Genomic DNA, 25,922 nt, shown 5'->3' on the forward strand with positions numbered 1-25,922 from the left:
CTGCTGAACACATATAGACATTGCCCTACTATAACAGCATAGTTCAAAGCAGGCTGTACTAGAGGATCTCTTAGCTTTCTCAGAAATGTCTAATGCCTCCAAGGCTGTAACACACAGGAATTCCTGCCTTGACACCACCTATTAAGTGGTCATGGATTTTCATTAATTCAGAACAGTACAGTAAAAAGACCTATAGCTCAATTCTCCCTTTAGCTTTAATTCTTTGTTTATAATACTGTGTTCTGCTTTGGTGTGATGCAGAAAACATCAGATCTGAATTAAATTAGACCATATTTTGCAAACTAATGCCTTTTCACTCCATCACTGAATGTCATAATAAGAATTATTTAAATTCCATTTTTAAATACAATGGAACTATGCTGTCAGTTTTTACCTCAGTGTTATTTCAATCAATCTTTTGATCTGTCATTTTTGTTGCACCACAAAATGCTTTTGATAAAACATCCCTGGCACCTTCATGGTTTCTGAGGCTATATTCCTCTTTCTAAGATGTGCTTCTCCCATCTCCAAGGCAGGAAGAAAAGTGCTTACAATTCTGAAGTTATATGCATTTGTGGCAATTAGGCCAAGTGGTTACTGAGAATGTGTTAGTGTAGACATCTCCTGTGTTTTTACACCATTAACAATATTCACTGTTGTTGAAGATTGCATGCAAGATGTTTTCCATTACCATCTGTATGGCTGATCACCTTGTCAAGTGAGCAGTTTGCCTTATCTCTCTCTTTGAGTGACCACATTCACACCTTCCTCGGGAGGGGACCTCTGCTGATAACAGACTACTGAATATCAGTGCATGACTGATAAGAACTATAACATCCCATTGTGAGATGCTCCGCCCAGAGGGAGGAGTCATGCACTGCTACCCCAATATACTCTGAGATTCTGACACTCCAACACAGCTTTTCTCCACGAGATTCCCCAGAGGAACAGCAGCTGCCTTTTCCTCCTGGATCTTCAGAGGAAGACTACATCCTTCTCTACAGATCCTCCTTGCTCCAACAGAACCACACCTGATACTTCAGAGGACTGCAGCCACATTTTCAATCCGACTACCACCAACAACCTGGCTGACAGGGTGTCAGGTTGGGTTCTAGTGGACTGCATTGTTTATTTTTTTTTTCTCCCTATTAAAGAACTGTTATTTCCTGCTCCCATATCTTTGCCTGAGAGCCCCTTAATTTAAAATTATAGCAATTCGGAGGGGTGGGGAGGGTTTACATTCTCCATTTCAGGGGAGGCTCCTGCCTTCCTTAGGAGACTCCTGTCTTTCCAAACCAAGACAACTGTATAAATGAAAACGCTTTTAAATACCACTGAAATTCTGTAGCTGCACAATGGGTCACATCAGCTTGTTGTTCCAAAAGAACAAATATGGCAACTGAAAAGCTTTTAGCTTGACTAGCAAGCAGATCTGACTCACTGAGGCCTTGTGATCCCCAGCACTAACGAAGGGGAGGAGTGGGCAGCACAGTTTTCTGTGGCTTTGCAAACTGAAGTCATGAAACTCTGTCCTGTGTCAATAATTCTGTGCTGCAGAGTGCCATTCAGAATTTTACAAGCTTCTCTTTTGGTTTTTCCACAGACATCACACTCCTTTACTAGTTACATTTGAGCTGTACTTTCAAGCTTTACTGTGTGACAGACTCTAAACACAAAAACCAGAATTGGGAAAATAACTGAGCAGCCTATTTTTGTTTCCATTTGCTACTGTACACTGTCCAGAACTCAAATTCATCTCACTGTGGAAAACAAGGGCTTATTCTATGGTGAGGATCCAAGAGCAAGATCCTCCCTGTGCCTGTAAGACGAAGTAAGATGCCCTACACGCCTTAAACAAAAGTCACAATTTCAATGGCATTTAAAATCTGTCCTCCAGTCAGTACAAATGCTGTGTAGACTGTGTAGAGGGATTTATTTCACAAGTGAGTGTGCAAAGATATATAATTATAGAAGTACAAAAAGTAAAGAATCATTTAGTGAAATAATCCACTCCACAGAGCACTTGTTTGTAGCATGGTTCTCAAATTAACAAATATGCATTATTTAAAGCGCCACCAGAGTGAGAATAAGAAATGATTTGGCTACAGCTTGGTATGAAAGGAATGAAGGATTAAAGTCAAGGACTCAGTTGCGACTATATTATCTTTATGGTCCATTCCAAACCCTTAACATTTTATCATTCCATAAAGAATATTCTCTCTATTACGATTACATTTCAAGTGTAAAGTTTACATTTACAGGGACTTAATTATAAATAAACTCTTCACTACAAGTAGAAGATGTGGAGGGAGGTGTAAGAAAAATGATCAGAAAATTAGGAATACAAAAGCACTTTACTGAAATTTAAAACTTAGTCAAAGTAGGTTGAACTCACTGGACTAATACAGCCTACACTAGATGCAATGAATATGTTCCCTGTGGTGAGGAGTTTTGTTTGCCTTGTGTAGGTACACCATCAAACACTTTAGGTCCTAAATTTGAGAGGTTAATGGGTTATTGTTGCTGTATTATTACAGAATACCCACTAAATATAAATACCTATAATTGAGAGAGCACCTTAAGTTATTTTATTAATACTGCTAACCTGTTTCTAGCCCAAATTCCATGCTTCTCTGTTCATGAAGAGACACAGGGATGTAAGAAAGCATGTGAACACTTTACAGTATATAGTTTCTGACTATACTGTAAAAATACTCTCTTCAGTGTACAGACAGCATTTTCTTTTCCATGTACAAACATTTCCTTTCTACCTGTTACTTCAACAAAATATGCCCAACAATGCCTTGTAAGCATAGAAGGAATCTCATTAGAAAGAAAAAGAGGCACTCTCTCGTATGTGCCGAAGGTTAGAGCACTACAGCTCGGACTCCAATGGAATGACAAAAGCAAACAAAAGCACTAGGTTACCTCTGAACCATGTCTGAAACAGATGACAAAAAGCTGTCCATCCTTTTGGAAAACATCTCTGCTCCTTTCTTAAAGAAGTTGATCTGAAAAATACCAAGAAGAAGGGCACCTTCAGTTCTCTTGGCTTTGGCAGACAAGGAGCAGATTGTGGGAGTGTTAACAGTGCTCCCATTATGACTGAACTTCTGGCGGGTGATCAAACACATGGGCAAAACAGCTGCGTTGCCTTTCTTGCTAGTTCACACTTTTGCAACTCTACACCCTTTCACACACAGATAAGCTGCTAGCTGCTGACAAGTATGTTTCCAAAGAACTTGCTAAATGACTCAAATAAGGGAACAGGTAGTTTCTCCCACACTAGCACTGGGCAGGGCTGGGGCTCGTGGTGTTAGGAACTGCTGTGTGCAATGCCACCCTATTGAAGGGAAATCATCCATTATATTTAGCAGTCCAACCTGAACTACCAACTCCACGATGAAAGTTTTAAAAGTGCTGTAATAAAGTCAGTCAGGAAAGTGTAGCTGTGCTTGCAGAAGCCTCCAGGGCAATTGGTTTTATCAACTACAGTTTTACCATTGTTTTTGTTCTACTGAAGGAGCTAAATAAAAAGCTACTAGCAGGCACACAATAAAGCAAAGCACTTGGTGTAGACTTGACCTTGTATTATCAGTCATCATTAGAGCCTACTGGCAACTGCATGAAACATGGTTACAGATAGGACATGTGTGCAATACATTAGGATAAACACATAAAAATCAGTGATCTACTCTGGGAAGAGATGTAAAAGCAAATTCTTGGATGTTAAGCAATTTATTAGCTATTTCATCCACTTTTACTTGTGATTTCACTTTCTTTCTCTAACCTTGGGACCTAGAATTCCCAAGATTCAGATTTCTGCAACCATGTTATAGACCACAGCCTCCCTTTACAAAGGAGAGGAAGAATGGCCTCCTAAAGAATGATTTACCTATTCTATTTCTGAAGCCTGCTTCATGAGGAAAGAGCTCTAAAATCCACTGATGATAAATGCTGATGCCAGTTTTCAGTCAAAATGAACCCTCTATTAGCCACCGCTTCTTCCAAAATTTCCAACTGACCTACTCATTTGTTGGAAATGTGAAACTGGAGACACATGTTTCAGTAATTAATTAAGAAAATACATGTTTGTACTGAAAGGCAGTTCACAAAATGTAAGCATCAACTGGCTTCTGGTTATTCAGTCATTCCCATGACAACCTGCTACTTCCCTGTATAAAGCACTGAGATAAAGCAGTTTTGCCAGATGAAGTATGGGGAAAGTTCTGTTTGGTTTCCAGTAAAGGAAATCAATGCAGTTCTTTCACTTAGGATAATTACAGAAGAGAAGCAGTGTGAACTCCCGTGGTGGGGAAAGTGACTGAATCCTCATTCACTACCTATTTTAAATGAGGCACATGGGCTGCAAAAGACAGGATGATGTAGATGATGATGAGCCACACTACAATCTCAAACAGAGCACCACATCCATTTTTCCTCTTTTCATAGCCCAGTTCTCATTTTCCAAACACTTTCTTTCATCAAAATCAAAGACCCTTAAAATGAGTGATAGAAAGAATCAAGTGCTGTGATAATACTGGTTTGTTGATCCCCCTGATATTCTGGAGGGTCAGACTGTCAGAGTTGAGAAATGCTCTATCAAATTGCTGTTAGAATAAAAATTAGAAAAAGGATTTGCCAGCCTTATGCTCAATCCTCTCTACTGTTCTGTCCTTCCAGCTCTCCAGAGCATGCTCTGTTCCTCATCATGCACACTCCTCATTAGTATGCTGAACATTATGTGCCAGGAAGGGAACTGCTACATAGCAGAGTTTGTGCAGACTGAGTAAACAGTGGAAGTAAATGCTACTGCATTTAGCTCAGCTGTGAAAAAACTAACCCTAGGCTGATTTTGCATAGAAATGTATTGGATTTTCTTTTCATTAGTGTCTTTCCTGAATATCTAAACATTCAACTATCTGCCACAAACAAAATCTGTTAGAATCTAGGCAAGCTGATTGCAAATTGTTTCCCCACCACTCTCGTTGTAATTTGTCAGGTCTCAAAATAAATCCAGAACTACAATGTTTTACCTTTCCCAGGAACATGTCTAAGTGATACAGACACTTTGCTGTCAATACCTGTCCTCGTGTATATCCTAGCATAGGTTCCATCATAGCCACTCTCTTCCTGTACTGCAGAGCATTCAGGGCACAGTAATATTGCAAGGATGAAAGGTGCTGCTTCCTTCTTGCATTTGCCACTTCTTTTGCCACTTCTGCCTTAAGCTGAACAAAAAATCATAAAGAGGTTGACAAAAAACGATAAAGAGGTTGACAAAGTGTTACTGTGTATATGGATATATTTACTGATCGTCTTCACGTTATTTTTAAATCATTGTCTTTACAGAACTTTTCCAGGTTAAAATGAAGGATGAGAAACAAAGAAAGCAAATCAAAAACTCAAAGCAAGTACTTCAAGCCTTTATCTGTCATGAAACTAAAGCATTTGGGGAGCCCCTGGGACTACAAACTATGTAACTACCGCCACTAAAAATCTGGATCAGATCTCTGTGCAAGAAATTTATTTGCAGCTGAGATCACAACACAAGTCTGCAAGTGCAGAATTCAGAGGTGAGTAATTCACAGTATCCTATATCACATTATGCTCTGTAAGGCATTTCCTTTCAAGAACCATCCTGTAGAACAGATTCACTCTCAGGACAGGGCCAGCCATACACTTTTTGACAAAGGGATGCATTTTAGAATAGCAGTCCAGTGGGCAAAGAAGGAGGAATGTAGAACAATCCCACCAAGAGAGTTATGTGCACTGTTAAGTGGAATGACAGGCCATACAGAGTAATTAAACAGGAAGGTACATGCAAAGAAATGCAATGCTTTAGGAACAGCAGACACAAGGCTTCACGGCAGTTCACAATGAATTGTGCTCAGTGATACTGCATCACCACCTCAGCTGTACAACTCTAGGCCTATACAAAGCTATTTATAAGTCACTTGGATTGCCTCTATCTGAAAAGCTCCCATGGATCTGAAGGGCTTTAGTTGAGCACAATATTTCACCACTTGCCTAACTTGGAGAAAACAGATGAAAGTGCTGAGTTGATGTTTAAAAGCTTTGTGTCTGCTTGGAAACAAAATCACAAGTATTCCTGAGCTACTGTGAATTTAAGCAATGAACTCTCCGAAGTTCCCAATGAACAAGAATGCAGACAGAATGGCTGATGAAAACATTCAATTTTCCCTTTCACATTTGTTACCTTTTCATTTTCTTTCCTTTTCGGCAACCTGCTATATTTTGCCATGGACACGTCATGTTCTGTAGACAAGGAATGTTATTTTTTTTTTAGAAATGTGATGTGTATGTGCACAGATTCAACATGTCTTCTTTACTCTAGCAGCTGCACATGAACAGAAACAAAACAGGGACACATACCATTGCTAGCAAGGCCAAAGAGATCCTTCAGTGTGCTTACTTCTGGAAAAGAGAAATCAAATATTCAAAGTAAAACCGGCTGTTAACACTTTGTTCAACTGAGACCATTTATGCCATGTTTACTGCCCAAGTCACTCCAGCCCTTCCACAGCAGAGATGTATACATTGTGCCTGTCTTGAAAATGCTAAACCAGATCAGCTGCTAGAGAAATGAATAATTAAGGGTGGAGTGAGTTTATTTTATTGAGCAAGTTATCACCCCAAGAAAAATGCCTTATCTGCCAGTGTCATTTGTCCAAAGAAGCACCATTTCAGTATGTTTATTCTGACTAAAGGCCCACCACTATCATGCAAGATCAGCAGTTCCGAACAACCTGAAAGTGCTTATGCGATACTGAGAAATTTAAGACCCACGGACATATGAATAAAGCCTTTTTCCTGTACAGGAATCTCCCTCAGTGTGGAACATTTTTGCTAAGTTGCTCTGTGAAAATAAATCTGTATCCAACACACCTGACTGCTGGTGTAATGATGCTTGCATTACAAATACTGGCCATGAGATTCTGATACAGGTAGAGAGAAGACAGACTGAACAGGCAATGTAACTTCCCAAGTGTCGGGCACAAGCTACTCTTAGTATCCTCACCAACATATGCTGCAACTGGCAAGAATTCTCTCAAAAAGCTACAAAGAAAGCACATTTACAAGAACAGACATTATGCAACTGTGAAAATACCAAGGGGAAATTGTAGGATGTCATCATGGTCTCTGATTATTTTTAACATCCTACTCATTAATCAGTTTCACTCCACCTTTTTTTTCTCCCAGAATGCTTCATTGTGACTCAGATGAAGAAAAGACAGAAGATTTTTCCACTTGTAACTAACTTGTATTTAGAGGTTTCTACAATATTCAATGTATAGATGTAACAAGATGAAAAGTAAAAACAGTAACGCAGTTATTCTTCCTTGCTTCCTTGTTTAATCCCTCTATGAAATTCCAATGTGGCCAGGTCTCTACTAAAAATGCTGTTCTACAGACTGCATCAGAAAAAGTGGATAGAATTAAAAAAAAATTTACATCCAAGGAAGTTGAAGAAACTTTTGTTTTTTGTCATGCAGCAGCTGAAGCTGTGGTTGCAGGCTTCATATGTGTTTTCATATCTTTTTTAATGAACAAGAGGGAAGAATCCATAAATATGGAAAAAGAATTACTATCTCTGAGGCCACATGAAAGAGGTGAGGAAGTGTTTATCCCATCAACATCTTACCATCCAAATTCTGCTTTATATTTGACAGTATATGATAAACAACGTATTGTTAACATAGACACCTAGATGTCCTCACAATTTCCAATCAGATCCTATAAGGAACTTAAACCAGTCACTGTTTTGCTGTAGTCATTTTGGTATGAGACAAAATGTCTCAAGACATCTACAAGAAGGACATAAGTGGGACCGCAAAAAGTGAAATGAGCAGTGGGCTTTAAGAAAAGAGAGAAAGAAAGAAATGCTGCTGCAAAAAGTCACATTTCTGTTGCATAAGTAAGTAAGACTGTCCTTGACCTTGAATATGAGTTTTTTTCTTTTGTAATTACATAAAATGTTTGTGTTACTGTCTTGCTGTTTAAGTAATGAAATCCCAAATTTGTGAAATCAGGTAACTTGCATGGAACTACTCTTGCATGGCAAGAATTTAAAGAGGACTGATTCCTTAAAAAGGAAGGAATATACTATTCTCTGAAGTTAAAACAAGATTCTTGCTTGTGCTTGTCAAACAGCCCCAAACTTCTGAAGTGGAATAAATACTGTTTGCAAGCCCAATTCACTGCTAAATTTCCCTTCTGGCAATTACAACATCAGTGACTTCAGTGAAATTACACTAGTATAAAAACACAATGACCCAACAAAGAACAAAGTGGTGTATTTTTAAACTTGCACCATATGGTGCATAAAATGTTACGTGGTGAACTTGAACTGGTTTTGTCTGAGTAAAAGCATGCACCTGTCAATGAAATTCTGTAGCAGGAAAAAAACCCCACAAACTTTTCTGTGAATCATCAAAGACAAAATTAATACATGGCATTATGTCTCAGTTTGTGATGAAATAAACAAGAAGGAGCATATAAGGAAAATTGAAACTTAGAATAAAATTTACCTGTGAGATCTTTTTCTCGAAATTGTATTATTGGGAGAACCATTGTATCTGCAAGCTGTTTTGCCAGCTCAGAATGAAGAATATTGAGCTGAAACAGAGAATCATTCTGAGACACAATGTACGTAAAAAACCAAACCACAGAGAACATCAAAACACACCAGCCATTTGTGTCCAGTGGACATAATGTACTTCAATGCTTGAAATACACTTCTCATGGTATCTAAGACAGATGGGGATGCTCTCCCTAAATGCTTCATTCCTGCCTGGTATTTCCCAAGGATCCAAGAACTTCTCAGTTCCCACATAACAAATTAGAGGGCAATTCACTTGACCATTAATTCTAATGCTTAATCCAACAGGATTGAAACTGTAATTATCCTTTATTAACCTGTTTTAGTTAAGTCTCAATGCCATGGAGTTACAGTCCCACCACCACAACTACAGTGTCTTTCCATGAACAAGGACTAACTGGGACACAATCACAAGAGGGGGCAACTGCAACGAAAGATCCCATTAAAGTATTTTACCTTTATAGCAGTCCCCATTGCTGTTTTTGTGTTTCTAACTTCAGCACACAGCTGTTTTAAAGCACCCATGTGGCACCATTTAGGATGAAGGCAGGCAAGGCTCTCATGTCAACACTGGCCTGCTAAGAATATGAGACGGGTGCAGGTAGGACAGCTACCAATCACACTGCTGGAGCACCAAGAGGGTGCCGCATGTTGTGGTGACATCCTGCCTGTTTGCTCAGTGTCCTGGATACCTCCAGGCAGCCTCATGCAGGTAAGGATGAACTGAGGATCTCCCGTGAGACAATACAATTCAATCCTGATAGAACAGACAACTAAAACAGGCACAAGGGGAAGCTAACACTCAGAAAAGGAGGCCAAGGAATGGAGCAAGTTCTCGTGAGGGAAAATGTGACTGAGCAGCAACTTTCAGCTTTCTGCCCCCAAATGGCACCATTCTCTTGAACCTGGGAAGGAGAAACTTCTTGTTCTGATCTATTTGGAGGCACATAAGCAATTCCAGGACTTGTGATAACAAATGCTCCTTTCAAGCATCCTGAGAACACACATGCAACAAGAAAAGCCTAAAAAAAAAGTAAACCTTTGGGATTCCTCTCACTACATCCTCAGTTATTCATGGGCTCTAAAATTTTTAACTTACTTTTTGTCTCACAACCTTCTCTCCTCTCCCAAACAGCAGACCTCAGTACAGCCTTTTGCCTTCTTAATCAAAGTTGGAAGTAGACCAACAAGAACAGACTTTTCTGATGGCACAGCACTGCTCACAGCAGAGAGAGTGATTTGACGAAACCTAAGCAAGAAGGACCTAGATACCAAGGCCATATTGAAATGTTACATGGGCAGGTCTAACAAAAGCATTTACAAACACTTCCAGTACTTAGCAGAAATCTCCAGGGCATGGGAGTATTCACTGCAACCAGATTCACTGTCTTCACCTCACAGTACTGCAGCGTTCCCCAGACATCTCTGGATTCTGCATGATCTCATAGCAACTAAACCACAACTTTACCAATTCACAGCTGCCCTGCATCCATACCTAGCAAGTTTTGGTTCAAACTGCAGTGTTTAAAGCTTAGAAATGTGTCATTTTAATATGGAATTATATAAAATATTGCCCTAGCCTAGATGGCACATCCTGTTTAGTCTCTCTAAGTTCCCCTAGGAAATTCAGCCTTGCTCTGAGGATAGAATATGGGAAGAAGCCACAGAAACAGCTCTAACCATTATGGAAGGGTGGTATCAAACATCTTTATCCAAAATGAAACTACTCTAAATCTAGCCTTCAGTGGGAAGGCTCTGAATCAAAAGGAGAGACCCAAAGAAAAAACACTAATATTCTGTATTGTAAAAAGAGAATATTAGCAATTCAAATTACCTCATCCACAACTTTTGAAAAATAATGGAGGGTAGATATCACTTCTTCATCTCCTTTACCTAAGGTAAAATGCTGGAAATAGAAAAACACATTTGGTCCATAACTTAATAAAGATGAATATAAAATACAACACTTGTTTTACTGCAAATCTAATTAATATTTCTACAAAATGCAACAAATACTAAAAATAAATGTAAAAACAGAAGCTCATTAATATACATCATTTTACCCTGCTCTTCTTGTGTTAAATGAATGAATTTTGGACAACTCTTAATTGTTATTATACTCATTTTAAACTCATAGAACTGGAACAAACTGACTTGTATCTTCATAAATTTATTAACTCGGATTTTGTACCTCTTTGGGTTTTTCTAATCCAGTTCTTTTCTTAAGATTCTCAGAAATGACCCAACTCCCTTGAACATCCTGGGGAAATTCACAACTGCCTTCACATGATACCAAGTAAAGCAAACGCCCTGAGCACTTCCAGAAAACACAGTTTACAGACTTCTTCACAAGTGCTGAGGCAGAAAAGAAATCAAAGTCATGTGCTGAACATACCTGCTTTTCATAGGCAAGGAGCTGCTTCGACAGCTGTTGTGTGGCAAGACACATTTCATTCTACAAACAAAAATGACATGTTAATAGAAATAATGAAAGGTCCCCAGTGCTGCTGTTACCACTACTTTGTTAGGAGCTTCTTGACTGAATCTGAAACTACTTACACCATCATTCAGCTGTGTGCAAACAGCTAGTCCCAAAATACCTGCACAGATGTCCTGCTTTCAGTTAGGATAGAGTTAATTTCTTCTCAGCAGCTGTTACAGTGCTGTGTTTTGGATTCAGATTAAGAACAGTGCAGAAAACACACTTATGTTTTGGATTTTTGTGAAGTTGTGTTCATCCTAAGTAAAGGATTTTTTTTCCTTGTCCCACACTTGGCCAGTGAGAGGGCATGCAAAAGAAACTGGGAGGAAGTACAGCTGGGTCAGACAAGCCAAAAGGACCAAAGGGATATTCCACACCATGGAACATCATGCCCAGTAAATAAACTGGGGCAAGGACCCTAAAGGGAGGCCAATCAGGCTTCAGGAAGAGAGCTCTGGCATCAGTTAGTGGGAGGTGAACAGCTGTAATGTGTGCATCACGGGATTTTTTCTCCCCTTTTTATTATCATTATTATAATTTACCATTATTATTGTATTTTACTTTGTTTTCAATTATTAAACTTCCTTTATCTCAAAATACAAGTTTTACTTTGATTCTCCTCCCCATTCCACTGAGGCGAGGCAAACAGAAATGGGGTTGAGCAAGCCCCACAAATGGGGCCGGTAGAATTTCCAGATGGGCTTAAACCATGACAACAGAGAAGCAGCAGTAACAGGAACACACTTCAGATCTACAGTTTAACTACTTTGAATAGAGCTAATGTTTAGGGGTTTAGTTTCAGGCTTGGGTTTCCCCCATCACAAGAATATAACAGAACTAGAACAACATCAAAGATGTAGGCTGCCATACCAGCATAAGAATGTTTCATACTGGTTAATCATCTCTCCCCAAAACCTACATCAATAAAATGAAACAGAAGGTGTGCCTCACACTGCATTCACACTCAGGGAATGTACCAATGTAATTACAGCACTTTAAGTGGCTACAAGAGCACAAACCAGCACATCTGTCTTTTCCTGAAAATACACACACTCAAGATGTGCTTACATCAGGCAAGATTTGTAGGGAAGTTGTATAATTTTACTTGACAGCTGGAAAAACCATACAAGCACTTGGATATGTCAATCTTTAATCAATGTATTCCTAACACTAGCATATCAACTGCTCTGTCCCTGATTTGTTAACAAGGACTTACAACAAGAATAAAAGAAAAAAGGGAAGGGGGTAACCGACACCCGTCTTAGTCCCTATCAGATCCTTCTCGTCCTCAGAAAGGCAGAGAACTAGTAACTTTAATTTTAAACCTTAACAAACTATTCCTGTCTCCAAATATATAAGGCCATAGAGAGTTTGTGAAACTAGGAACAGATCTCTGAACTGCTTTAATAGAGCCTTTTTACTAGGGCTGATACAGAAAACAATTAAAACTGGGACAGAACTTGTGTGCTCTCTTATTGTTCCTTGTCATCCTGAGCAAGCAGAGCCCAGCACAGTGAACTATCTGGGCCAGAGACCCCGAAACACCCTTTGCTTTGGCCTGCTGCCACCTATGACATACTGCATTACAGCCTAGTACTTCTGCTCCACCTTGGCACACCAGGAACAGGGGTTTATAGGGCAGCAGGGCCCAACATTCAGTCAGTCTTAAAGTGTGCTCAAGTGCTCAGGGAAAAAATAAAAAAGTGAAACCAAACCAGCCACAGCCTAGGTACCAGCAGCTGCATGTGAACACAGGACAGGAAAAGCTGAATGAGGTAATTTTGACCATCTTAAAACAGCACGGTGATAACACTCCCAGGCAGGAGGAGATGGCACAGCAGAGACTTCTGAGGTATAAACATGTGGTCATCTTATTGCAGGGGTTCCATACTGCTGCCTCTTTATCGCAAAAGTTTCATACCTTCTTTGTGTTTCTCACAAGTAGATCCTCAGAGCACTGACTTCTTCACAAAGCAGCCAACTGACTCCAGTTCCCTTCTGCACCAGCCGCCTCACTCTTCTATAGCACTCTTCTTCTCATTGGTTACAGCTGTGGCCTGTTAAAGTCAGGCCTGTTCCTAATCTTTGATAATTGGCCCAGCTCCAAGTCCTTAGGGGTAAGATTGCTTTCTTCACTATCTTTATTTTCTTATATTCTATCCCCCTACATCAACAGGAGTTCAAAGCTGAGATAATGTGGGCCAATGCTCAGGTCATGCACATCCCATGACTACTCTCACTTCACAGTGACGGATTAGTCTTATTTCTTGTTTCAGCCCAATTAGTAATAAGCACACTTTCAGACAACAATAATGCCACTGGTTCCTCTAAGATTTGCAGGAGTTTTTACAGATTATGTAGTTTTTACAATGAAAAAGCTTTACACAAACACTTGGTATTTAAGTATTTCCCAAGCTAGAGGATGGAAAAGGATGTTCTGCCTTATAATAAAAAACAAACCCTGTTAAGGGCTCAGACATGGATAGGAATGAGCCTTAATTATCTGTCCCCAAGCAGTAAGAATACCAGAGAGACTTTGCCACCTTCAAAGTGGGAGCTAGCAAGCAATGAATTTATGAAAGGGAGGACAGGACTCCCTGCAAGTATACAGAAGCCATTAAAAGGGTTTGTTTGTGTGCATGTGGAAGGAAATTCACATTACAAAAAACAATCAGAAGTTTGCAGACCTGGCATCTTTTTCATAAACACAATCTCAAAGACAGTCTTCTTGCAGTTCCTACCCAGCTCTAAGTCCTCACACAGCAACTGTGATGCCACCTTTAAGTTGCACAGCTGGATCAGGGTGAGAGAAATCTTTTGAAATAAACCAAGTATCAGAAACATGCCTCTTTTTACCATTTGTTTCAATTTACTTATTCCTGCAAAGTCTGCAGTTTTGTGATCTACTCTGCATCTGGAAAAGACATGCTTCTGGCCTAAATTTGCTAACACTAAAAGAAGCTTCAGAATAATGGACTGAAACAAACAAACAAAATCCCCAAGCCCAAAAAACTCTGGCCAAAGACATCCTGTTCTTTTGTGCTCACCATCCACAAAACTTCTACCAGTTTGGTTTTTAGACTCAATCCTCAATTTCCTCACTTAATATTCAAAGGGCATCACTACTCATCTGGGTGGGGCAGTTTGAAGATGGGCAGTGTAAAGAGGTGTGTGGAATAAGCATCTTCCAGGGATCACCACTCCCCAGGAGTGATCTCCAGTATGTGACAGGATAATGGGAGAACACAGAAACTCTAAGGATCTCAAAGGGGTGTAAATGAACAACACCTTACCAAGTACACCACCAGGCGACAACAGTTAATTACAGACCCCAAGCAGACATTCGTAGCCTACTAGTCCAGATACAGAATAAATTGAGAGGTGTGCCTGACACAAAACTTACTTTGGGATTTTAGGCTGATTTGGGGACAACAGTGAGTATATTACTCACAACCCACTGCTGCCAGCTGGTCACATTTTTCATTTATTGGCTCAGTTCTTTGTGTCAGAGCACCACAAACTTGTTACTCAATCCCTACCCATGTGGAAAAATTAATCCCGAGTCCTTCATCCTCCCTCCTAACACCTGCCAGACTTAGTTACCATCAGAGGTACAAAATCATTCATTGTATCATTTGGGGGAAAAAACCCAAACAAAAATCAAAACAAAACAGGCACACGCCCAAAAACTGTAAACAAATCAAATTAAGCTAGCAAGCTGAAACACACTCCACTGCATAAGGAACAAGAAGCAAGCAAAATGCTCTGCTGACCTAGTGGTAATACTGCATTGCTAAGCACACTAATCTGGGAAAGTTTAGTTTAATCCTCCTCCCATTTCTTCCTCTTCAGCCCTTCCCCACCCCCCACCCCCCCCAGCCTCTACCCTGCTGCCATTCAGTCTCAAGACTTAGAAGTTATTTCCATTGCTTCTGTTGATAGATCCACTAAATCCAGGCAAATTATTTTAACAGGTTTTAATCTATTTCCATGGATACAGCAACATTGATTTCCTTTGTCCTGAAGTGACTGCAATGCAATATACCACTGCAAAAGAAAAACTACAATACATTCATGATTCCACATCTCTTCCATATTATCTTGACATTTCAGAATTCATCCCACATTTATGGAGTAGGACAGCTATCAATGAGATGATATATCACACAAAAACTCAAAAAAAAATCCTGAACAGAAACTGAAGCCTTCTAAAATGAAGGCAAATGTAACCAGTACTGGGCCTTGCAAATAAATTCATTTGCACTAGATGGTTTTGCTTAACAGGTAAGACATCTCTGCAGCATTAATGTAAAAAAAGTGTAGCAGAAGGAATAAAAAAAACATACATAAATAAGTATAACTAAATCAGTAGTGATTATAGATGTGCTGACTTTTTTTTCCCCTTTTCTCTAAACCTAGCTTGCATGATAGCCCTAGGAATAAATTTCTGTAAGTCCAGTTCAAATGAATAAGGTAATGGAAGCAGGTCTTGATTCTAGCATTAATCTACCAGAAATGAAAAACAGCTAGTTTAAAAAATATTGTTTAATTTTCAAGTTACTTAAATACCTGACCCAGCCTTCAAAGTCAGTGGGAAAAAAAAAAGTCTATCTTACTTTCTAAGCTAGTGCCCAGAGTAAAGACATGTGGTTGATTCCACCTTCTTCATTATCACTTGTATTCACTAAGCTGTTCATATCATCAGAAGAGACTGACTCTTCTCTAACCTCTGTAATAAAATATCCATGCCATTTACCATTTCCCAGTGAGGCAGTCCATCCATTTTTAAGATCTCTGCATTTTTCCAAAATAAACTCTGACGACTCTGAGGACTGCTGAAATCCAAAGATATTTCTCTAGACAGTTGTCTAACAGACTACAGATTTGAGGGCATGTAAAGGATTAAGTCAAGCTATAAATTAACTTCTAAAGACACAGAACTATACCAGCACACCCAGTTCCAAGAAGCTTTCTGCAAAGCAACTTTCCTATTCCAGCTACAGTTAACATTTTAAAAACTACAAGTAACTGTAACACAGAACTGCCAAAGGCTGCTTCATATAAACAAACGTATTTATACATGCACTCTCTATGTCCAGAATAACACATAATAAGTTTTGGCTTACATCTGGGAAAACTTAATGCCTCATCAAAGAGAAAAAAGACCCAGGTATGTGATTGAAGTGGAAGACCCAGGAGGTAGTTCCAGCCTGTCCACCCCTTCAGAACCAGGCAACACATTTACCTTCAAAATCAGGCACAGCACAGAAAGAACTGGGTCTTGATACAACAGTTTTACGCAGCTCACTTTACATATGCTTATCTTCCTACAAAACAGAATTATCCAGCAATCTAGTAAATGGCACAGACCTACAGGCTTAGGTTTGCATATTAAATGGCTCGGAAACATGAACCCAGGGCTGCGGAAGCTAAGCATCACCAGGGTGCTCAGGCTGAACCCCATTTTACAAGATCAGGCTAACATATGGCTTGCCCTTGTGGTGATTCACAGCATGGCATCCTATCCTAACAAATGCGAACAGTTCAACAAAGAATCATCCAGTAGCTCCAAGGAATAGAAGCAACTAGTCAAAGCTCTGCTGAAAAACACCAAAAGCAGGTACAGGATGGTTAGTTCAGTACAGAAAGAACCTCTTCTGTCAAAACAATTACTATCAGCAGGGTATCTATACATTCATGCTGCCTCAGACCCCCAGATCCTTCTTAGGACAATGTTAACCTGCTTCCAGGCACGGTGACAACTCTGACTTTATAGGCAGCACTAAACCCAACTCCCACGCCTTTTTAATGGCATTACAAATAATTGTAATATTATTAAATACATTAGTTCTCATGTAGTAATCTTCGGCTTATCTCTGTCAGCAATATATGGTGAATAAGCCTCAGGAAGTTAAGAGGTATGATGCAAACTTACAAGTATGGAATAATAATACACACAGTATTTCACAGAAGTCAGTGATGACAATTGTCATTTATTGCAAATGTTTGTCCCATTCTAACACTCTGCTGAAGCTTCTCTATGTTAAATTAGAAGTTTATAAAATGCTAACTTAATTTTTATTCCATCAAAACGTTTTAGGAAAAAAAAGGTCTTATAATTTGAAAAGCCAACACAATTGTTCCCTCAGACATGAAAAGAAAACAATTAAAAGAAAAGCTGTATCAGTGCTTACTTGCTAAATAAGCAAGAACTCTCAGCACTTGGGGTTAGCTATGCAACATAATCAATATGAAAGTCCATGCAAAGTCTAAAGAGCCTGACACCCAGCTACTGAGTTACAGCCTCCTGAAGGCAATACACAGGAAAATCAAACAAGCAGCACTATTGAAAAATGCAGACATGAGGAATCATGAATTTGCAGAGAGAAGTAACATTTATAAAGCACTACTTTAAAAATAGCTTGACAGATTAAAGTTGTCCTGACACCCATAACATGGTACCTATAAACCAAGACTATTCCATAATTGTCAAAAGTTTCTGTAAGAGTCAATGTAAAAAGGCAGTGAGCCACAGCAGTTGTTGCTGCTTTGCCCATGTGCCCCTGGAATCACAAGACAACTGCTCACAGAGACAGAGATGCTGAACAAGATCATGCTTCACAATTCCCATGCTGTTCCCTCTCCAGATATATTGATAAATACAACATTTGTCTCTTTCTACTCCTCTTCTGACATCACTGCCCCTGTATCTAGACAGGTTTGTCAGGACTCATGAGATGAAATATCTTTACAATGACAAAATACTGCATTTTACTCTCCTCTCACCTGCTCAACTGTTTATCTCTTCTAATAGTCAGCAGAGACACAAGAGTCTCCCGAGTTTCCTAAGGGCATTTTGCTTCAAGTGAAGATTCCCTGCTCAGCCATTTCTAGAGCATGATGGAAAACTGGAAATTATAGCAAAGCTCTGAAAACAATTTACTGTGACAGCGGTCAGGAAGGTAAACTGGGCATACTTTGCTCATACACTATTGCAAGAAGCTCAGCATTGTAAATTCAGCAAATTACATTTTCTAACAGTCCTTGCTTGCTGCTGCATTATAATATTGCTCAGGTAATAAAACATCCAGACTGACAAACACAACATTCACAGAAATCAGCAGTAATGCCAGATGCAACATCAGGGCTTGCACACAAGAAGGAAGCACTACAAGAATAAACTCTGTAAGGAAGATCTCCTGTATAAGACCACTTCTGTGGTAACTATTCCAGAGTACTACAGCACAGCTGGGAGATCTACAGCAGGAAGTATGTACTCACACGGGTGGGGTTTATTTGCTGAATATAAAAATGCTCCACTGTATTTAATCACATGTTTGCCGGATCAACAAGCCTTACTCCTCCAGTGCTAATTTTGGGTTCTGTGACTTCTTAATCAGGGCATCAGGGCAACCTCACTCCTCTAGTGCCACTTTTGGGTCCTGTGACTTCTTAATCAGGGCATCGCACACTGCATCTACCTTGTAGCATCACAGTTTCTTTTGCACTAAAGAGTTACCACCTGATCCCATGTGGTGTGGGTGCCCAGGGAGGTGAGAGCACTGTCCTCATCCTGCAGGGCAACCAGAGTCTTGTAAAGCACTGCTGCAGCCACACTGCAGCCAAGGCAATCTGCTATCCATGCATCACCCAGCTGCAGCCCAGGCAGCAGAGCCACTGCTACACAGGATGCTGCACATCCCTCCTTACACTCTTTTTAAAGTCCTGCTCGAACACATGTAAGTCTGAAAAGATGTTCAAAAGGATTCCTATTTTCCTAAATGTTTTTTACAATATGGGCAAGTATTTATTTTTCACACTCCTTTCAAATGCACTGATCCAAGTGCTTAAAGCAGTTTGAGCTGTCACTTTACAAATTTAGTGTGGCTCTCCACACAGAGCAGTGTTTTGACACAGCTATAGACAGCATGTAGTTGGTACTAATTGCTACTCCCCTGAGACTCCGCACTGAATCTCCTCAGAACCATTAACTATTGTTATTTGATCACAAGCTACAGTGATTTGAATAACATGAAAATCTGAGTTTTCATTAGAAGAAACACCAAATTTCTAGTAAGCTAGGCCAAAAAATGTTGAAAACATGGTTAAAACATCTGGGAAATGTTAAAGTTCAGAAAAAACTATGGAAGAAAACAAAATTAACATTTTTTTAAACTGTCATAAGTGTTTTGAGGGGGCATAAACCCTGAATTTTCAGTACTGGAGACTAGTACAACCCACTGATGCTTTGTCTGACTGCCTTGACTGTGACCCCACTCATTTTATGGCCACTGCTTTAAAGTAGGTCAGTAACTGTAATTCCTACCTTAAAGACACAGAAATCAGAGCAGGAGATGACAATGACTTTGCAAAGAGAAAATTTGACTTTGCAGAGTCAAAATTTAAGTCATGAAAATAAAAAGGCAAATTCAGAAAGTGGCTTCTCAATGCTCAGCTTTTACAGGGTTGGTAACACCTCCTAACATGCAGCTATTGAGGCCCAGATAACATATCAACAAAAGTGCTTTTTCTCTCAAGTTGTGATTAGGCAGCCAAGAAATACCACATACATTTCTCTTAACTCTCCATAACTAACTTTATATTTAGTAGACAATTCAGCATTACCCTTCTATTTCTACAACTCAAAACTGCATCAAACGCCTAAGACCTATTTTAAAGAATCAAATTTTATATCAAATAGTCACAAGCGACTGAATACTTACATCAAACTAGTGTTCAGGAAAGAAGTGGTGAAAAAGTGCTGGAAAATGAAGTAGACTCAGTAGTACTGCAAAATAGTGATGGGTAAATGTACTGAGACAATGAGAAGAAAAAGGAAATGTAATTGTGGTGAAACAGAAATGAAGAAGGCTAAAAACCAAGATGAAAAGGAAGAGGCAAAGAAAAGCAGAAAAAGCACTTTTTTTTTTCTTGAATCACATAGAGCAACCACTTCCTAAAATGCCATCCTAAAATGTCATCAGCAGTGGAAACGGACGTGAAGCCCTCAGGGTGGACATTAAGAATCAGATTTATCTCCGGATTCCCTTCTTCATCCATTTCAATCCTACCCAGTCTTTGCTGTCAGATTCCTACCACACAACATGCCCACACTCTTTGTTACTCTTAAAGCACAGTGATTCTACCAAAATGCCTATCCTTGACTTTTAGTGCTGATTTCATGCCACCTCTCGAGCCCTTGGCCATGCCCTGCATAATTTCCTATGTACCTAAGCTGTGCTGCAAACCTCTGGCTGCTCTGCATTTGCACAACATCCAAGATGTGGAGACTGTAAAGCTCTCCAAAGCTGGATCTTCCAGGTGTAGGCAGCCAGATCCTGGGCAAATGGTTCTTCCACGGCAAACTATCAGTCATCCAAAGAGCAATCCCATCAAATGGACACATACTCGCTTATAGCAAGACTTACAGCTGAGCTGATTTCTAATAATGTAGAGATCAGGCACTCTTCAGGGAAATTCAAAATACCCCATAGCTCTTAATCTCTCTGTGGGCTCTGATTTACTGGTTTAAGAATAGAAAAGTTGTTTCTAGTGAACTCAGGAATTTAACCTACATAAATACTTGCAAAACTTCCATGAGACACTGTGTATGTCTTTAAAGACCCAGATACGGAATTTTGAAACACCTAATTTTATGCACATGGGAATCAACTTCACTGAAAATCACTCAGATTTACATTTTCCAAAGCACTGCATGCAATTTCTCTTACAGGTTTTACTTTCAAAGGGATTTAGTCATCTAGGTCATGTAAACACTAGAAAATGTTACTTTTTCTGCTCCTGCTCGTTTTTTTCACAACTACTCTAGGCACTTGGCTTTAGTATGACCCAAAGTGCACATCTGCTCTGTAATCAATGGACATGGGCAGTTCCCTCCATGAGGTGAGTCACAGCATCAAAGTTAGGTGCCTAAAGTCAGTGTGCAGACCTGGGAATCGTGTCTGCATTTTGGCAAGCAATTTTGCCAAGGCTGGCCTTCCAATGTACCATAAGGTAAGGACACAGCACAGTTTTACTCTGATTATTTGTTTGCAGACAAAATAAAGAACTTCTTTTTTTTTAATGAATACTACTTTTCTGAGCATCAGGGTAGGAAGAGGTTGAGCTATCAGATGAAAAACACCCACAACTCCTCTTGAACCACAGAAGAAACATGTACTTAGCAACTCTAATGTAAATAACAGCATCATAATAGCAATTTATCTTCCACTCCAGATACAACAAAAGAAATACAAATGAAAAATTACCTGGGCACCATAGACTCGTTGCATTGCCTGAAGCAACTGGTTTGTGTATTCTGTAAGGGTTCCTGCATCTTCTTCAAAGACACTGAGCAAAGAACGAGTCTTCAATAAAAGAAAAAAAAGCAAAGTTTTCAGTCCTAAGCGGAAATATTAAAAAAAAATCAAACGACTGCAAAGAGATGGTAGTAAAAAGCAATCAGAAATAACATGCCCTTGACTTGCAAGATTCTGTTTATTCAGAATCTCTAAACACATGGAAATAGGTTATTTTATTATGGATGGTAAACTGAGGCACAAGGATGCAAACTAATAAAATGCTACAGCCACGTCCCAACTCCCAGGCTCTTGCTCCTACTAACAGTCCTTCCAATAGTCCATAATTAGGGATGTAAAAAATCCTGAATATCTTCCTGTGCCTGCTGACGACAGTAATTCAAACCCTGTTAAGGACTGGGGGTCAAACATCACTGCTTGCTCACTTTACTTCTCCAGTGTCAGACTGCATTGAAAGCACCCCTTTCCACTGAGATAATTTACACTCTGTTATTCACTCCCCACTGTCCTGAGCAACTCTTAAGGGGCCCTGGCCAAAGCAAGCTGATGTCACTGGACCAAACAACTGAGCATTCATCTCCAAGAGGCACACAAGGATACACCCACTCAGAGATACCCTGTACTTTCTTTACTCTGCTAATTCATCCTAGCAGTACACAGGAAGGGGAAGGAAGAACTTGTGTTATCTTAAAAGACACAAATTCCCTTGGTTTGTTCAGGCAGAATTGTCAGGAATAAAGAATTATGTTGCTGACACAGCTCCCAAGATAGGATAAAAAAGATATTTCAGAATAATGCTGGGCTCTAAAATTTGCTAGATCTTTACAATAATTAAAGAGGAAAGATTTTCCCTTTAACAAACTCATGATCCATACTTAGTCTTAGCTTTGATAAACCTAATCTACTTGAGGCTAGCTGGAAATGTCTCTCCATCTGTACAGCTAACCCCTATGATATTAATGAGCTTCATCTGCTTACATGACGGGCACACATAAACTCCAATACTTTCATAAACATGTCAGTCCTGTAAAAGAGCAAGGCCTTTATTTATCCCCCTCTTACAGGAATCTCTAATGTACCTGAAGTATCCAGATTCAAATTTGGGAAATTCGTTTTCAAAGTTTTAAGATAATCCACTATTTTGACAGAAGGCACATGCATTTTCCAAGGTGTTTTTTCTTCTCTGCAAAACTGTCTGCCCAGACTTTCTTCATCCTGGAAAACTCAACACCAGCATCCTTCAAGAATCCTGGCCTATGATTAACTATCTTTTCATCTCTGCTGAGAAGTATCCAGTCAGAAACTAGTGCTGGTCAGTGGTTAAAATACATGACCTGGAAGTCAGTCTTTGGGTTCTTTTCAGAACCTTCTTCCTATGAGAAGCTTTAAAAGCTCTCAACAGTTCACTTGGCTGATGTGCTGAGCTGCTAGAACACCTCCTACCTGAGAGATGCTGGCAGTTTGGGAAGCTAGTTTGAGATCCTAGCATGTAAGGGAATATGCATTACAAAGTATTGTTCTCAAATAAGGTGAACATAAAAACCAGAGAATGGAGAGAAGTCCAAGTCAATGAAATTGACACCAGGAACCCAAAGGTTTAAAGCACCTTTGTACAGAACTTCCCTGTAAGGACAGCGGCATGATTTTGAGAGTTTTCCACATTAACATATTATTTCAGTAACTGCAAACATACTGATTTTTAAAAATATCTGGTTTCAAATGTTTTATCTTCAATGATGTAAAGCAAAATAATGTCAACAAACTATTTTGTATCTATGCAGTACTCAATTTGTGTTACAATGGCACCTGGTTTGTGTTACAACAATGGCACATGAAAAGTACAGGGTACAAAGGTGGTTAACAAATCTGGGAAAAGCAAAAATTATAAAACTTGACACAATGTTTATAAAGCCATATCTCAAGCCAAAATTCAAAGGTTATAAAGAAATTGCCTGAAGTAGGCTACAAATCACACACTTCTGCCTGCTGGAAAAGGTTCCCAAATACAGGAATGTCAGCTGCATTTGTAAATTTTACTGAATTTTTGCAGACTCAGATTTTTCATTTGTCTAAATATGGTTTGAGGTAGAACAGCTCCAAGAACCAACTTCTGAAAGTCTTGGCCGCTGTTATTAGCACATTGTTCAAAAATAATAAAAACAATAAATTATTCAGACAGTTTGGAAGTTATTCTTGGAAACTTTTATATTTAAGAATACCACATGAAATCACTGTAACAAAATACCAGCATGTATGTATTTTCTTTCTTGCTGTTTTGACAAATGTTGGAATAGAAGCTAATTCTGCTGAAATAAACCAGTAATCCAAATATTAAGCTAACATTTAGGAGGCCCCATTATTCACAACATTGTCTCAACTTCTGGAAGGACAGGAAAAAAAAATTCTAGTTTCATGTAAGTACTTCCCTTGATTTTAGCATGACTGCTGACATAAATTTTTCTGTATTTTGTAGCCAAACACGTCAAAATTAAGACACTTCTTATGGCTTGTTTCAGCCAGTGCCTGGAGACAAATCAAGACAAAAGTACTGTACTGATGGGAAGAGATAAATCAAGTTCCAGAAACCTGATGAAGAAATAACTTTGGCTAATTCTCCTCGGTCTTGCATGTAAATCACGTACTTCCCACAGATTATGCAAAGTGAAGTTATATCCTCATTTCGCCATCCCTTTGCACTCCTGTAACTGCAGAGAGCAGGAGAGAATCAGGCTCCTTCCTGCAGAAGTAACCAATCCTATAAAATGATATGCTGCTTATTTCTGTGGAACAGAGACTAACTTTTTGCCTTGATTTTGTGACTCTAAAGCTCACCCCAGTGAAAAAAGTAATAAAAATATAAAAGACTGAAAAAACCCACTCCTGCTTCCTTGCATAAAAATAATATATTTTAGCAACACTGGGCCATTATAAAAATTAAATGTCACTCCCTCTGAAAGCTGTAGAGCTTGAAGAAAAACCAATGACCAAATCAGGGTAAAACATCTGGCAATACCCAGGTTTATGCATTGCCTGGTATTCCAGTGATTGCAAAGGAGACGTTGACAGCCTTCATTTCAGGAGGTAGGAAAGATGATGACCTCCAAATTCCGTTCATTGCATTGTTCAGATGCTTTCAGTCAGCGTTACATTTTTTATCATTGAGGGAAGTGTTGACTGAAGAGGTAAATTAGTTCATTTCTCCTGCATGTCAATTTCTTCAGCTTTAGGACACAGTGGGTAGTTTAACACTAAAAATGTGACTAACTACCTATAATGAATCTGGTATACATTCTGGTAAACTGTGGAACATGGCTCAGGCTGGTAAGGAACTCTGTAGGTCACCTTGTCCAAACCTCAGCTCCAAGCAGGGCTGACTTTGGTGTAATATCACATTACTCAACACTTCTTCTAGCCCAGAGTTTGAAATGCCTAAGGATGATTACAAATACGCTGCATCAAACAGATAAAGAAATCCTTCTTACTAGAATGAGATTTCATGAAATTACAAGAAAACAGGATAAAATGAGGCAATTAAGATAAGACCCAAGGCTCACTAAGTCCTGACAAGTGCATTTCCAATCTTTCCTCCAAAATGTCTCATGACAACACCTTGCAGCAATCTGCTCTACAGCTTACCTAGTCATTCTTCCTCCTGATCCATCAGCACACGATTTAGGATTACCACACAGGATTACCTGGGAGCTGTACCCATACTGATCCACCCTGCCCTCATTTGTTTATTCCCTGCTTCACCAACTACTTTTGTGCCTCGTTCCACACCATGCTTTGTCCCCAAATGCACCTTCCGCATCCCCCCAGTGGAATTTCCATTCTTTCCCCTTCCTGTTACTTCTCTCTTCCACTCAACCAGCCCCTGAACATCAAGACACGGCATGTTCTTCTCTGTGGGGCTTCCACAGTGCCAGGGGTCCCCTGTGCAGGTGCGGCATATCGCGGTTCCCGGCGCCGGGGCACGGGACGCTCACTGGGGCGAAAGGAGGAACATCCACCCCTGCCCGCACTCGGCAAGGAAAGGGAAGGACAGCGACCGCCTCTCTTCGTTCCTCACACCCCTTCAAAGGAGGTCATCTTCGGGGGTATCCGCCTCACTTATCCTCCATGGAAGCTCCTGTATGGGAACTGCGGCCCTTAAGGATCAGGCACGCTGGTGGTGACACTCCTCCAGCCTATTTTGCCACCGGGGCAAGGTGACTCACCGCGCACAGGCGTCCTTTTCCCTTCAGGGGAAACCAGCGCACCGAGCCCTGCCCACCTGTCCTTCCCCGACACATCTCGGCTGTTCAAGGCAACCTTTATAGCCATCAAGCGCACATCCAGACGGAACGGTACGAGGAAAAAGCCACAGCAGTTTCACTAAGGGCGGTGAGGAGAAGGGGCGCAGTGTCCCCCGCGCTGGGGGACGCCGAGGAGCAGACTCTGCCTGCTTTTCCCCCGACGAACGCCCCGCAGGACACCAGACTTCCCCCGCGGCCGCACG

General features: G+C 40.0%; 1 protein-coding gene across 1 annotated transcript in view; it reads right to left on the reverse strand.

Moving 5' to 3' along the window:
* Nucleotides 1–21,470, reverse strand: part of APPL2 (adaptor protein, phosphotyrosine interacting with PH domain and leucine zipper 2) — a 28,988-nt gene extending 7,518 nt beyond the window's left edge. Inside the window, exons 1-8 of the mRNA XM_014307384.2 lie at nucleotides 21,374–21,470; nucleotides 11,019–11,078; nucleotides 10,458–10,529; nucleotides 8,553–8,640; nucleotides 6,397–6,438; nucleotides 6,221–6,279; nucleotides 5,085–5,231; nucleotides 2,929–3,011 (exon numbers count right to left, since the gene is read on the reverse strand). Coding sequence (XP_014162859.1) covers nucleotides 2,929–3,011; nucleotides 5,085–5,231; nucleotides 6,221–6,279; nucleotides 6,397–6,438; nucleotides 8,553–8,640; nucleotides 10,458–10,529; nucleotides 11,019–11,078; nucleotides 21,374–21,397 — 575 coding nt within the window. The 5' untranslated portion in view covers nucleotides 21,398–21,470. The remainder of the gene's footprint in view (nucleotides 1–2,928; nucleotides 3,012–5,084; nucleotides 5,232–6,220; nucleotides 6,280–6,396; nucleotides 6,439–8,552; nucleotides 8,641–10,457; nucleotides 10,530–11,018; nucleotides 11,079–21,373) is intronic.
* Between the last annotated feature and the right edge of the window lie 4,452 nt (nucleotides 21,471–25,922).

This window comes from Geospiza fortis, unplaced genomic scaffold (genome assembly GCF_000277835.1).
Source record: "Geospiza fortis unplaced genomic scaffold, GeoFor_1.0 scaffold173, whole genome shotgun sequence".
Lineage (NCBI taxonomy): Eukaryota > Metazoa > Chordata > Aves > Passeriformes > Thraupidae > Geospiza > Geospiza fortis.